The sequence below is a fragment of the Brassica napus genome, chromosome C3, assembly GCF_020379485.1.
Source record: "Brassica napus cultivar Da-Ae chromosome C3, Da-Ae, whole genome shotgun sequence".
Classification (NCBI taxonomy): domain Eukaryota; kingdom Viridiplantae; phylum Streptophyta; class Magnoliopsida; order Brassicales; family Brassicaceae; genus Brassica; species Brassica napus.
This window is the reverse complement of record NC_063446.1, coordinates 23,442,636-23,455,041: the sequence shown is the minus strand read 5'-3', so window position 1 is coordinate 23,455,041 and position 12,406 is coordinate 23,442,636. Positions and strand designations below refer to the sequence as shown.

The window sequence follows — 12,406 nt, the reverse complement described above, 5'->3', positions numbered from 1 at the left end:
GGGATTTGAACCCGACGTGAATCGAACACGCAACCTTCTGATCTGGAGTCAGACGCGCTACCATTGCGCCACGGATCCGGATGTTATTGGATCCTTTGAGATTAATTATATACTCCCTCCGTTCCATAATATAAGATGTTTTGGAGAAGTTTCGATGTTTCAAAATATAAGATGTTTTGATACTTTTAAAGTACTTTGACTTTATTGAAAATTGGTTAACCAATAACATTTTACTATATTATTTATGATTGGTTAACTTATTTTCATTTTATATTATTAATGACATTATCTTCTAAAAAAGTAAATTTTTTAATTCTTGTGCATTCATAAAACATTTCCATTAGGGAGTATTAGTACAAACTATAAAAGGATCGTCAATTGAAAAAGATAATTTTTTTTTATTTACAAATTTTTCATCATTCTAACCAAATATAGTTGTTCCACGATAAAAAGAAAAATCTGGTAAACCCCTTCCCAGCAAATGAATGTTAAATCACTGGTGGCCACACGTTAGGGATATCTGATTGTAGTCAGATTCGAACTCAGCTCGCTTAACGACGCTGGAACGCCATGCTACCATCCGACCACTAAGGCACTAACGTGTGGTTTCCACGATATATAATGTTAATGCTGGTTTGTGTAATAAACGATGGTATCAAACATACATTCTTTAGGAAAAAAAGAAATTCTGAAACTTGTTCATCTTGTGTTTACCATCAGTTACTACTATGCTATGAATCCAAAACAGCCACTAGTTTACAAAATTCTGACTGAAACCAAAACACACTTGTAAATAAACCAAAAAACCAATAATCTTCAACATATCATATAAGTGATATAACAATATATATTGTTTTTAGATATCTATATTAGTTTTCTCAAAACATTAATCCAAGATATGTAATGATTAATGTACAGAACAAATAGATGAATTTTTATTAGTAAAATTATATTTTATTAATTCCAGTACATATAACAAATGTGAAAAATCAGCATAAACAAACACAGCGAATAATTAGTTGAATGGGAATGCAGCTCACACGACACCCTTCCCTGCAGTGAAAGTCTTGTGGCTTCACAATCTGCGTCGAAGCTTCATAATGCACCACAGGTGTTTCCTCAGGTAACAAACGACTTGCCTCAACATTTTGAACTGTCATAGTATTCATCATCACTACCAAAACGAAACTAATATGTTATTATATAAAAAAATATGAAGAACATTTTTATTTCTTTTCATACAACAAAACTTACCGCATGCAACAGCTAAAAGAGCAATGAAAGCAAATTTCACTGATAGCTTCTCCATTGTTTTCCTGTAGAGGATAATATTACAAAAGGTGTCGATGTAACCGAGGATGTCTTAGCTTTTGTGGATGTTTTTAGAGAAGATATATTGGTGCATCGAGCGTTTCAGTCAATACTTATCAAGTCAAGGTCAATGTAACTGCTAATAGAAGAAAATCATATTAAATTATTACCAATTTGAATAGAATAAAATCTATATCTGCATCCAAATGCAATAGATAATAAGACCAAATTGATATTACCAAGTTAAAAAAAAGGAAAAAAGTTTCTCAGCTACACCATGTATACTATAATATGGTGCAAACCATCCAGACTATATAAATGTGTCGATAACTACACAATGTACATGATAAATACATGCCACATATACGACGTTAATAAAAATATGGTGCCAACATCATAACGAGGTTCAATTGATTTTAGTTAAAATAATTGGGGTCAGAGCGTAATTAATTAAAGTTAAACTCCGACCCGAACCAAACGAAAAACCCGACCCAGACTTAACTACTTCCTCCCCCAAATCGATTTCATTTGGAAATCTAGGGTTCATCCTTCAAAACAGAGAGAAAGAGACAGAGAGAAAGAGACAGAGAGGGGTTTGGTGTTATCGATTCAATATGAGTGAATTGGAATCCGGATGAGCTAATCGAAGAAACAAGGCGACAATGAGGTAAGAACCCTTGCTTGTTTACTTCGATTATTAGAATCAATTGATGGCTTTACCATGTTCTAATGCTATTTTAATGGCAACAGCGATTCAATACCGGTGAAGATTAATTGCTTCCATTCCGGTGTGTTCAAATATGATGAAGATGGGAAGCTAAATTATGTCGATGGTTTTATGGATCAGTTCGAAGTCAATGGTGATGAAGTTTTTGAAGAATTCCTGAAGATCATGGTTCTAAAAGTTAGTGTGGGGAGAATGTGGTACAAGTTACCGTATGAGGATATCTCAGAGAAGAAGGAGTTGCTTGAGAATGAAGAGAAAAACAAAAAGAGGATGGCTTCTAATGGTCGTTATTATGGGGAGCTTGATGTCTTCATAGAGAAACCTGAAACTAGTGAAGACGGCGAGGTTGATGCTGAGCTACAGAACGACGAGGTTAATGGTAGAGAGACTGCAAGGACTGAGCTACAAAATGACGAGGTTGATGGTAGAGAGGTTGATGCTGAGCTACAAAACGACGAGGTTGATGGTGATGATGAAGCAGAAGAGAGTGAAGATGAGTATCAAGCGAGTGATAAATCTGATGATGAAGAGGATCTTGATAGAAATTTTGAAGAGGATCTTGAGATGTTTAGGGATGAGAACTATGACGATGAGATTGTAGACGATGATGAGGTATATCCTGACACAGAACAGTCATCTGATGATGAAGAGGAACAAGCTGAGAGGATGGCTAATAGGGGTGAATTAGATGGCGTTTTTAGTCTTAGGCAGACCTTTTACAGTGGTGAAGAGTTCAAGAAGCAAGTGATCAAGTATATTCTGCAGTCAAGAAGAAATGTAGTCTATGACAGATGGAAGAAAACAAAGATTGGTGCTAAATGCAGTGGTAGAGGTTGTGTGTGGCGTATATACTGCTCAGTAGAGAGACCCATTCAGAAATGGATGGTGAAAGTGTACGTTAACACACATACTTGCCATCCCACAGGTAAGTGTAAACTCATCAAAAGCCCTGCCATTGCTGAAGTTATGTTGGAGAAAATCAGGAAGGAACCTGAAATGAGTGCTCCAATGATTAGAGAAGAGTTTAGGGAGAAGTACAACATCATTATCTCCCCCGAGCAGGCAAAGATTGCTAGGCGTATTGTTCTTGATAAGCTACAGGCCGAATGCAATGAACATTTTGCAAGGCTAAGAGACTATGAGATGGAACTATTACGGTAACATTTTTTAATTTTAAACTTTCTTAATATTGTTTATGGTGAAGTGTTCTTATGACTAAATGGTTTATTTTTTTTTAAATGCAGCTCAAATCCTGATAGCAAAATAGAGATCAATACAACAACGAAACCAAATGGAGCGAAAGCATTCCACTCCATGTATATCTGTTTTGACAAAATCCGCGTGGCATGGAAGGAGTATTGCAGGCCGGTTATTGGATTAGATGAGACATTCCTCAAGCACAACTCTCTGCAAGGACTGATTCTTACCGCGATAGGAAGGGATCCCAATAACCAGATATACCCAATAGCATGGGCTGTGGTCGACTCTGAGAGCAATGATAATTGGCAATGGTTCATTCACAGGTTGAAGATTGATTTGGGTTTAGGCGAGGGTGATCTTGTGACAATCATATCAGATCAGCATAGGGGATTGATTCATGGAGTTGCTGTCGAGTTGCCAAGAGCTGAACATAGAGCTTGTGCTAGGCACATCTACTCTAATCTGAAGAAGAATCATAAGTCTGATACACTGAAGCCTCTCTTCTGGCGCATTGCAAGTAGCTACAACGAGGGTGACTATGAGAGGAGTTTGGACGTTTTCAAAAAGTTTGATCCGCTAGCAGCTGAAGAACTTATGAAGAAGGATCGTTCTACTTGGTGCAGGGCATTTTTCCGGATAGGTTCGTGTTGTTCTGATACACACAACAACTTCACAGAGTCTTTCAATAGGACCTTGAAGATAGCAAGAAAGAAGCCCTTTATTCAGATGCTTGAGTTGATTAGAAGAGATGCAATGCAGAGGATAGCTACTAGATATAAGACAGCGAAAAATGAGACGGGTCTCGTTACAAAGAAGGCGAGAAAGGAGGTTGAAAAGTCTTGTTATGAAGCTAAGCATTGCTATTCTTATCCTAGCACAGGTGGTGCTTATGAGTGTGTTGAATTTTCAAATGGTTACACGGTGAATTTGCCTTCTCGTAGCTGCGCTTGTAGGAAATGGGACTTGTCTGGAATCCCATGTCGCTATGCTGTATCTGTTATCCGTGAGAATGGTTTCGAGGTTGAAGATTATATTTCAGATTATTATCTGATATCGAAGTGGCGAGGTTTGTACATGGATGAGTTGGGGCCTGTAAATGGTCCAAGGTTTTGGAAGCTATCTGGTGAAGACCGTATTGAAGCACCACCATACAAGAGACCGCCTGGAAGACCAAAGGGGAAGGCAGGGATTAAAGGAGTGCGTGAATCCCCGAAGAAAAATCAGACTAAAGTTGACAGAAAAGGAAGAATAGGTCATTGTGGTCTTTGTGGTGGTGAAGGCCACAACTCAAGGAAGTGTCCTCGTGAGGTACATTGTCGTCGTCGCAATTGTCTACCTTTTTTCTTTCTTGTGTTTGATTCTCTTTATTATGTTGCAGTCTGATGAAAGCAGAAAGCGTAGGCGTCTCAACATGGAACAACAATCACATGAGCAAGCAATCGAGGACGTTTCCTCAACTGCACCACCTGCTACACAATCTTGACTTCTCTAGAATGTCTTTTTCTTCTCTCGGATGTCTTTTTTTCCTCTTTCGGTGTCGTCTTTGGTCTTTGGATATGACCTTTCTCTGTTCGGATATGTCTCTCTTGTTATGTATGATCACCTATTTTGGATGTTAAAGCAATGAGTTCAAACTCATTTTTTATTGCTAACTGAAGTTGATTTCCAAACATTGTCAAACCATTACATAGTTAAGCATTACAACAACAACATTACAAAGGTTTTTAAAGATAATGAGCATGTCTTTAGAGCTTGAGAAAGGCGTTAATGATGTCTTCTTCCACTTCGGCATTTTTGGCCAATTCACTTTGAAGCATCGAAATGGTCTTCTTCAATCCCATAATAGTCTTGTCCTTTTGGCGAATTTCGTTTCTAGCTTCAATCAAAGCTTTCTTTTGCCATCCAAAATCTTCTCCCTCATCGAACCATTGAAAAAACCCGCAATCACCTCCACTCTAACACAAACACAAAATTTAAAACTTCCCAAAGAACTCCATGACTATACCATACATGATTCACAATTAGTTTATACCTTGAATTTTTCACACCCATAGAACCTTCGACCCGGATTTTTGTCTATCCAAGCTTGAGATATCTTCGCCACCAACCCACAGTAACAAAGCACATTGCTTTCATTTGCCTTGCCCTTTCCCTTATTGCTCCATCTTCCACCAAATTCCATCTCTCTTTCTCTCTTTCTCTGTTTCTGTCTCTTTCTCTCTGTCTCTTTCTCTCTGTTTTGAAGGATGAACCCTAGATTTCCAAATGAAATCGATTTGGGGGAGGAAGTAGTTAAGTCTGGGTCGGGTTTTTCGTTTGGGGGAGGAAGTAGTTAAGTCTGGGTCGGGTTTAACTTTAATTAATTACGCTCTGACCCCAATTATTTTAACTAAAATCGATTGAACCTCGTTATGATGTTGGCACCATATTTTTATTAACGTCGTATATGTGGCATGTATTTATCATATACATTGTGTAGTTATCGACACATTTATATAGTCTGGATGGTTTGCACCATATTATAGTATACATGGTGTAGCTGAGAAACTTTTTTCCTTAAAAAAAATAGATTTAAAATCTTGACATCTGTGTAACAAATAGATTTGAATAAGAGAGTAAAAACTTGGATGTGAATGCCAGTTTGGTGTAATTGACAATTTTAGCACTCAACCCCTCAATGACTTTCCTACTACGATATACCTTTCAAGTCAGTTCATGCGATATGGAGAGAACGTAACACTCATAGACATGGTGAAAAACTACAACTTTTTTTTTTTTTTTTTTTAAATTCGGTTACAAGTATGCAATGTACCGAACAGTTAGAGCTAAGCCTAACTTTACAAAAAAACTCACCCAACAAGGGGGAGGTAGGAACTTTCAAAAAAGAGCCCTCAAAAAATACTTAACCAAAAACCAAGAGGAGTTGTTGCTGTCGCTGAGTAAGACATCCTTAAACTTCGAGATAGTGGATCTAGTCGGAGCTTGATAGTTTGCTGAATTTCTTGAATGATTGCCTGAGGTGGTCTACACAGCCCCGTGTGCAATCTCGAGTTCCTTTCCTTCCAAACCACATAGATAACAACTTGAAAGATCAGCCTTACAATGAGCAACACATTAGCGTCTGGTGTTGGATCTTTCAGCCAACTCAAGCACTCTTCAAACAAAGTGGGAGGCGAGAGATGAAGGTGTGAGCAAAAGAAAGACCAAACCTCAAAGCTGTATGCACAGTCAAAAAATAGATGCTGCCTTGACTCCTCCGAGCCCGCACACAAGAGACACTCTGAAGGTACATTCATCCCCCAACTCCGCAGTCTGTCTCGCGTAGACATTCTATTCCTCGCCAGAATCCAAGAGATGAAAGCATGCTTAGGTATCCTACCCTTAAACCAGATCTGCTCGTGCCAGAAGACCGGTGGGTTTGGCTGATGAATTGTAAGCCAAGTTTTGGCTGTTGAAAAGGAAGACGAAGGAGGAGCCTCACCCATCTTCCAGAGGTACTTATCATCGTCAATGGACTGAGCTATCGGCACCGGCGAGGGGAGACACTGCTTCAGCAAAGATATTATAGCATTCCTACTTCTTGATGCACTAATCCACCATTCTCCATTAATCAAGGCATCAGCAACTGTCGCCTCCTTAGCCAGACCCGAAACAAGAGGGCCCCTCTCACCAGTAAGATGGATAAGAGGGCCAAGATCAGTCCAATTATCAAACCAAAAACTCGCTGCGATCCCGGAACCAACTTCACAAACCAGAAAGGGTCTCGCAACTGTCCTCAGCTCGCATAGTCTCTTCCATATCCAGCTATCTCCTCTACGAGGAGTGAGTTCCCAAAAATTCTCTGTCTCATCATGGTGAAAAACTACAACATGTGAGCTCTCTCATCAAATTTGTGGATAAAACATTCAGGCTTAGACTTTATCAATAAGAGGGTTGGGACACAAGTATTTGGAGGAGGGGTTAGTCGCTTGGTTTGGGTCGCGACAAGAGCAATCATGATCATGGAGCACAAGCTTAGTTTTCTTTTTTGATTTTTTTAAGCATTTAAGCACATAGAAGAAGCACTAAATGTACAAAAGTTTTGATTGATAAAATTTTACATTCATTAAAAAAAAAAACAATTTTAGGTACATATATTGCATGGTGGCTCTTTAGTAGGAACCAGTAAAGCAACTTCAGCACCAAATGGTTTCTTGCGATGCACGTCAGTGAGATCCAGAAGAAGCAGAGATATATTGTGTTAGTCTCATACTTGAACTTGAACCAGCCTTCCTTTCAGATTTTTTCTTAGTAGAGCTGAAAAAGAGTTTGGATTTCATCATCCAATGGGTGGCATCCAAAAGATTTGTTTCTACAGAATCAGAGAATGGTTATCGAGTAAATACCCAAACCGGGTTTCTACATAAACCACCACATCGTGTGGATTTAACAAAGTAACACCCGGTATATTTGGGTTATTAGGGAAAATATATCGGTTTCTTACAAACTTTCCGACCAGAGTAATGGAAACCGGCAAAACAATTTGAGCTTCAATGCCAGGTTTGTTGTTTAATTACCGGTTTAAATCGTATCGAACCGAAGTCCTGAACCGAGAACAATGTGTAAGTGATACGATTATTGGTATGTAGATTTAACCGAGAATAGTAAACCGATATTTGAGCCCGGTTAGTAGGACTGTTGATATAGAGACTCTTTGTCTGTTATCAAAGCAACCATCCTCTCTCGCAGGTGCTTCGAAATTCTGGGAATGTGTCAGTGTGTTGTCTCCTCTCTCGATCTCTCTCTCTCTCGATCTCACTCTCATTTAATTCGAACTACCTGCTTCCTTCCACGCACGCACGAGGTTGTTTGTTTGCTAGTTCGATTCGAGAAATCACATCGCTCTGAATCAGATCCTAAGCGTGGTTCTTCGTTCTCTCGTGCATTGCGTCGCTTGTTGCAGCGACCAATCTTCCTCGATTGAACCTGGATCTCGCCTTGAATTCGTCGTATTGGATTTAGGGCTGTTTGATCGATTTTTTCGAGCTGGTGGGGGAGATGGTGGTGTTCAGATCGAGGATAAAATGGATAGCGCTCCTTGTGCTCATCTTATCAGTGGGATCTCTCGTTGTTCATCTTTCGATCACAAAGTCTTCAGGTGTACAGTTGGCTTCTTATGCTAGAGATTCCCTTTGGCAAGATTTTGATTCTTTGCTAGGGTCACAGGTAGGTTAGAGAAAAAAGAATTGGGTTTGGTTTCAGTTTGAAGAATGTTGTTTAACTTTTGTTTGGTCTTCTCTATATTTACAGGATTTTAGAAATAAGCATTTATGGAGGCCTGTCAAAGCACTAGAGACCTTGCAGCCTTATGCCAATCCAAGAAATAGTTATCCTGGTACTACTACTACCGTGTCGTTACTTTGTTTGTCACATGTTTTCTGTTCTGTTCTGCATTGGTCATTGCTGTCTCTAAAATGTAGCACTGTTTTTTTTATCAACTTGGAGAGTTTAATCTGCAGCAGTGTTTTATTTTCCATTTTTGCAGTAAACCATTGAGAGTCATTGTGGATGTTGTATGTTGTGTTTGATACTTGTTTTATCATGAAAAGCCTCTTGGATTTGGGTTTTTTGTGAGATTTTTTTCTTTGGAATCTATCGATTTATTGCTGTCTCTAAAGTGCTCAAACATATTTAAGTCAGAGAGTTCAATCTGCAGCAGTGTTTTTTTTTTCCATTTTTGCATCAAACAATTGAGAGCCATTATGGATTTTTTTTTTCTTTTGTGTTGGATACTTGTTTGAGCATGAAAAAGGCTCTTGTGGTCTTTCGTGATTTTTTTGGTACTGTTTCTTTGCAGCTCCCAGTTCAAAAAACAATGGCTACATTTATGCAAAGATTTTTGGTGGATTTGACAAGATCAGATCTTCTGTATGTATCACTTGACTTCATAGTTCATCTTTAATTTTTCTGTAATTCATGTTGATAACATATTTGTAATTTTTCTAGATATGTGATCTTGTCACCATATCCAGGCTTCTAAATGCTACTCTTATCATTCCAGAGCTTCAACAGAGTCTTCGCTCCAAAGGCATCAGGTACGCCTAACTCTATGTTCTGTTAAAGCATCTTTCTTTGCCTCAGTATCAGACTCGTCCCTTTACTCTAGTGTTTTCTTACATGCTGTGCAGTAACAAGTTCAAGAGTTTCTCCTATCTTTATGATGAGGAGCAGTTTATATCCTTTCTTAAAAATGATGTTATCATCGCCAAGGCTCTCCCTGAGAGCTTGAAAGCCGCAAGAAAAAGGAACGAGTTTCCTCTTTTTAAGCCCAAAAACTCTGCATCGCCAAATTATTACCTCGAGGATGTATTGCCAAAGTTAAAGAAAGCTAATGTTATTGGATTGATCATCTACGACGGGGGATGCTTGCAGGTAATTTGTGTTTTCTTCTTTTTCTCTCTCCCTTAGAGTATATAGCTTGTATGCAGTAGCTTCGAAATCCGTAGAGATCTTTGGCTAGATAACTTTGAAAACTACCATCATTGGCCATATCACAGTTTTGGTTATTTTACGTTTAAAGGTAAGAAGTTATTATATTAGTTAAACAATGCGTTTTATCCTCAACAGAGTTTTATTTTTTTTACAGTCAACTTTGCCTGCGTCAATGCTTGAACTTCAAAGACTAAGGTGTAGAGTTGCCTTCCATGCCCTCCAGCTTCGTTCAGAAATCCAGGTGCTTGGCAAGAAGATGGTTGACAGGTACTTGTGATACTTGCAAATTAAATCGTAGTTGGTGAAAGGGACGAAAACAAGAGATAGTTATGACTTTCGAATGTTAAGGGAGGGAAAGAACATTACATGCTAAGGTTTTGTTTCTTTAATCATGGAGTACATAGCTGGGAAGTATGAGTAATAAGTGTCCGGGGTTGCCCATTTTGCTTCTTACGTCACCGTTTGTTTATCAACCCCTAATAACCGTGCGTACTTGACATAATTGAGCTACGTATTTTACCTTTGTCAGGTTACGTAAATCAGGCCAACCCTTCCTGGCTTATCATCCTGGCCTAGTGAGGGATAAAATGGCATATCATGGTTGTGCTGAGCTTTTCCAGGTAAAACTTTTCAATCTTCTCCATCTGTATTCTTTGATAGAACAACCAGTTTTCCCCCTCTAACCTTTGTTCTCAAGTTACATGGAGAATAGTTTTAGACGGTGGAATCGGTTTCTGACTCTACTCTTCGTTTCAATCTTTAAAGGATCTTCACAGTGAACTCATTCAGTATCGGCGGGCCCAGATGATTAAGCAGAAGTTTATTTCAGAAGAACTTATTGTAGACTCGCGTGTGCGCAGGGACAAAGGCTTATGTCCTCTCATGCCAGAAGAGGTATAACTCAGCTTTCTCAAATGATGTTAAAATTGCTTATGTGGTTACATTTGTATATCTTGATACATTTTATGTCTGTCTACATGGTGTCTCTTGAATGCTGAGTAAACATGTAGCCCCTATGTGCCTGAACACCCCTTATGCTGACATTTTAATTCACCAATTTGATTGTTTCCCAGCTGCTGTTCTTATGAATCTGTATAGGCTTTTGTGATGCTTAGAGTTTATTATTTCGCAGGTTGGAATCCTTCTGAAAGCACTGGGTTACTCTCAAAAAGCGATTATATACTTATCTGGTTCCGAAATGTTTGGCGGCCAACGTGTTTTGATCCCTCTGCGAGCCATGTTTCCTAATTTAGTGGATCGGACTTCTTTATGCAGCACAGAAGAATTATCCGAATTGGTTGGTCCTGAGACACCTCTTCCAGAAAATACATTTGAAATGCCTCTTCGAAAAAGCGATAAGCAGCTCCAAGAAGAGTGGAACAAGGCAGGCACTCGGCCTAGACCTCTCCCCCCTCCTCCAGACAGACCTATCTACCAGCACGAAAAAGAAGGGTGGTATGGTTGGCTTACAGAGAATGATACAGAACCAACACCTTCACCTATAGATCTTAGGAATCAAGCACACAGGTTACTGTGGGATGCACTTGACTTTGTTTTATCTGTAGAAGCTGATGTGTTTTTCCCTGGTTTCAACAACGATGGTAGTGGACTGCCAGATTTTTCAAGTTTGGTAATGGGCCAGAGGCTCTATGAAAAACCATCCTCACGAACATATAGACTAGACAGGTAAGAAAGCTAATTACTCTACAGTTAATGAATGGATATTAAACAATGGCTGTTTGCTGATATTCTTATACAGGAAAGTTATTCAAGAATTTTTCAACATTACACGTGAGGACATGTACCATCCCAACCGTAACTGGACAGTTCATGTGAGGAAACATCTTAACTCAAGTTTGGGTGAGAGTGGGCTTATCAGGCAGTCTACGCTGTCGAAACCCAGGTTGTTTCTTTCGCATCCACTTCCTGAATGCTCATGCAGAACATCACCCCTCGAGGATTCTAGACAAATACGAAGTGACGATGGTAGATTTCTCTATGGAGGTGAAGATGAATGCCCTAAATGGATAAAATCAGCTGGGGTGGAAAAGAGTAAAACTGATGATAGTGATCAGCCTGATTATGAACATGACCTTCTCACTGAACAGTCAGAAACTGAAGAAGAGTTTGCGAAGAGTAAGGTGGCTTCAGCTTTTGACCAGGATGAAGAATGGGATCCCAATGACTAGTACTGTGACAACGATGCAGATTCTGCCGGGTGTCATTTGGTTTTTCTATAGTTACCGGCTTTTTTTTCTTTTCTCAGAATAAGTTTTTTTTTGTAGTTTCATTCTTTTGGTAGTAGTTTCTTGCAAATTAGCTGCATATTCTTTATACGTCAAAGCTTTCTCAAAGATATTTTTATTGCCTCCAAAGCGTCCCTTATGCAGCAAAGGATGACTGATGCAGCAAAGGACGACCGTTATGGTTCATCCTTCTCTAAGGTCTTCTTATGTACCAAATGTGAAGTTGGAGGTATCTTTTTTTTTTTCTTCTTACCATTGTAAATCTGATAAAGGTTCATTCAGATTCTTTCTTCTCTTTTTACTGGATTTGTTTGGACATACTACAGATACGAAAGATAAAAGTAAATTTCAATCAGAGTTTTAATATTCACTTTCTGTCTTCTGATTCTCTCCATTTTCATTTCGACTGTGATGCTTCACTGTAATGGTATTGGAGTTTGGCCTTTGTATA

General features: G+C 38.9%; 2 protein-coding genes and 1 non-coding gene across 4 annotated transcripts; 2 read left to right on the top strand and 1 right to left on the bottom strand.

The window, feature by feature from the left end:
• Positions 1-6: 6 nt before the first annotated feature.
• On the bottom strand, positions 7-78 carry TRNAW-CCA. Its single transcript has one exon. It is a non-coding gene; the product is annotated as a tRNA-Trp (tRNA).
• Positions 79-1,973: 1,895 nt separating this feature from the next.
• On the top strand, positions 1,974-4,721 carry LOC106448983. Its single transcript, XM_013890792.1, has 4 exons — positions 1,974-1,978; positions 2,062-3,195; positions 3,283-4,546; positions 4,617-4,721. The coding sequence occupies exons 1-4, from the start codon at positions 1,974-1,976 to the stop codon at positions 4,719-4,721; spliced, it is 2,508 nt and encodes an 835-aa protein (XP_013746246.1).
• A 3,225-nt stretch (positions 4,722-7,946) lies between these two features.
• LOC106447617 (protein EMBRYO SAC DEVELOPMENT ARREST 30) lies at positions 7,947-12,325 on the top strand. 2 transcript variants are annotated; one of them, XM_013889586.3, is made up of 10 exons: positions 7,947-8,443; positions 8,528-8,612; positions 9,075-9,145; positions 9,224-9,312; positions 9,406-9,649; positions 9,864-9,976; positions 10,239-10,329; positions 10,475-10,603; positions 10,842-11,395; positions 11,469-12,325. In XM_013889586.3, exons 1-10 carry the CDS (start codon positions 8,276-8,278, stop codon positions 11,896-11,898), a joined length of 1,974 nt encoding a protein of 657 aa, XP_013745040.1. In that variant the 5' UTR covers positions 7,947-8,275; the 3' UTR covers positions 11,899-12,325. The 2 variants fall into 2 exon arrangements, with proteins under 2 accessions (XP_013745040.1, XP_013745041.1); XM_013889587.3 differs by having other exon boundaries at positions 7,948-8,443; positions 9,250-9,312.
• The last annotated feature ends 81 nt before the right edge of the window (positions 12,326-12,406 follow it).

What these genes read in the sequence shown, in the direction of transcription:
- LOC106448983 (XM_013890792.1), top strand. An exon ending in TATGAGATGGAACTATTACG is followed by an intron (nt 3,196 to 3,282) that starts GTAACATTTTTT and finishes TTTTAAATGCAG; the next exon opens with CTCAAATCCTGATAGCAAAA. An exon ending in CAAGGAAGTGTCCTCGTGAG is followed by an intron (nt 4,547 to 4,616) that starts GTACATTGTCGT and finishes ATTATGTTGCAG; the next exon opens with TCTGATGAAAGCAGAAAGCG.
- LOC106447617 (XM_013889586.3), top strand. Translation starts at nt 8,276, where the DNA reads ATGGTGGTGTTCAGATCGAGGATAAAATGGATAGCGCTCCTTGTGCTC. An exon ending in ATTCTTTGCTAGGGTCACAG is followed by an intron (nt 8,444 to 8,527) that starts GTAGGTTAGAGA and finishes CTATATTTACAG; the next exon opens with GATTTTAGAAATAAGCATTT. An exon ending in GTTGTGCTGAGCTTTTCCAG is followed by an intron (nt 10,330 to 10,474) that starts GTAAAACTTTTC and finishes CAATCTTTAAAG; the next exon opens with GATCTTCACAGTGAACTCAT.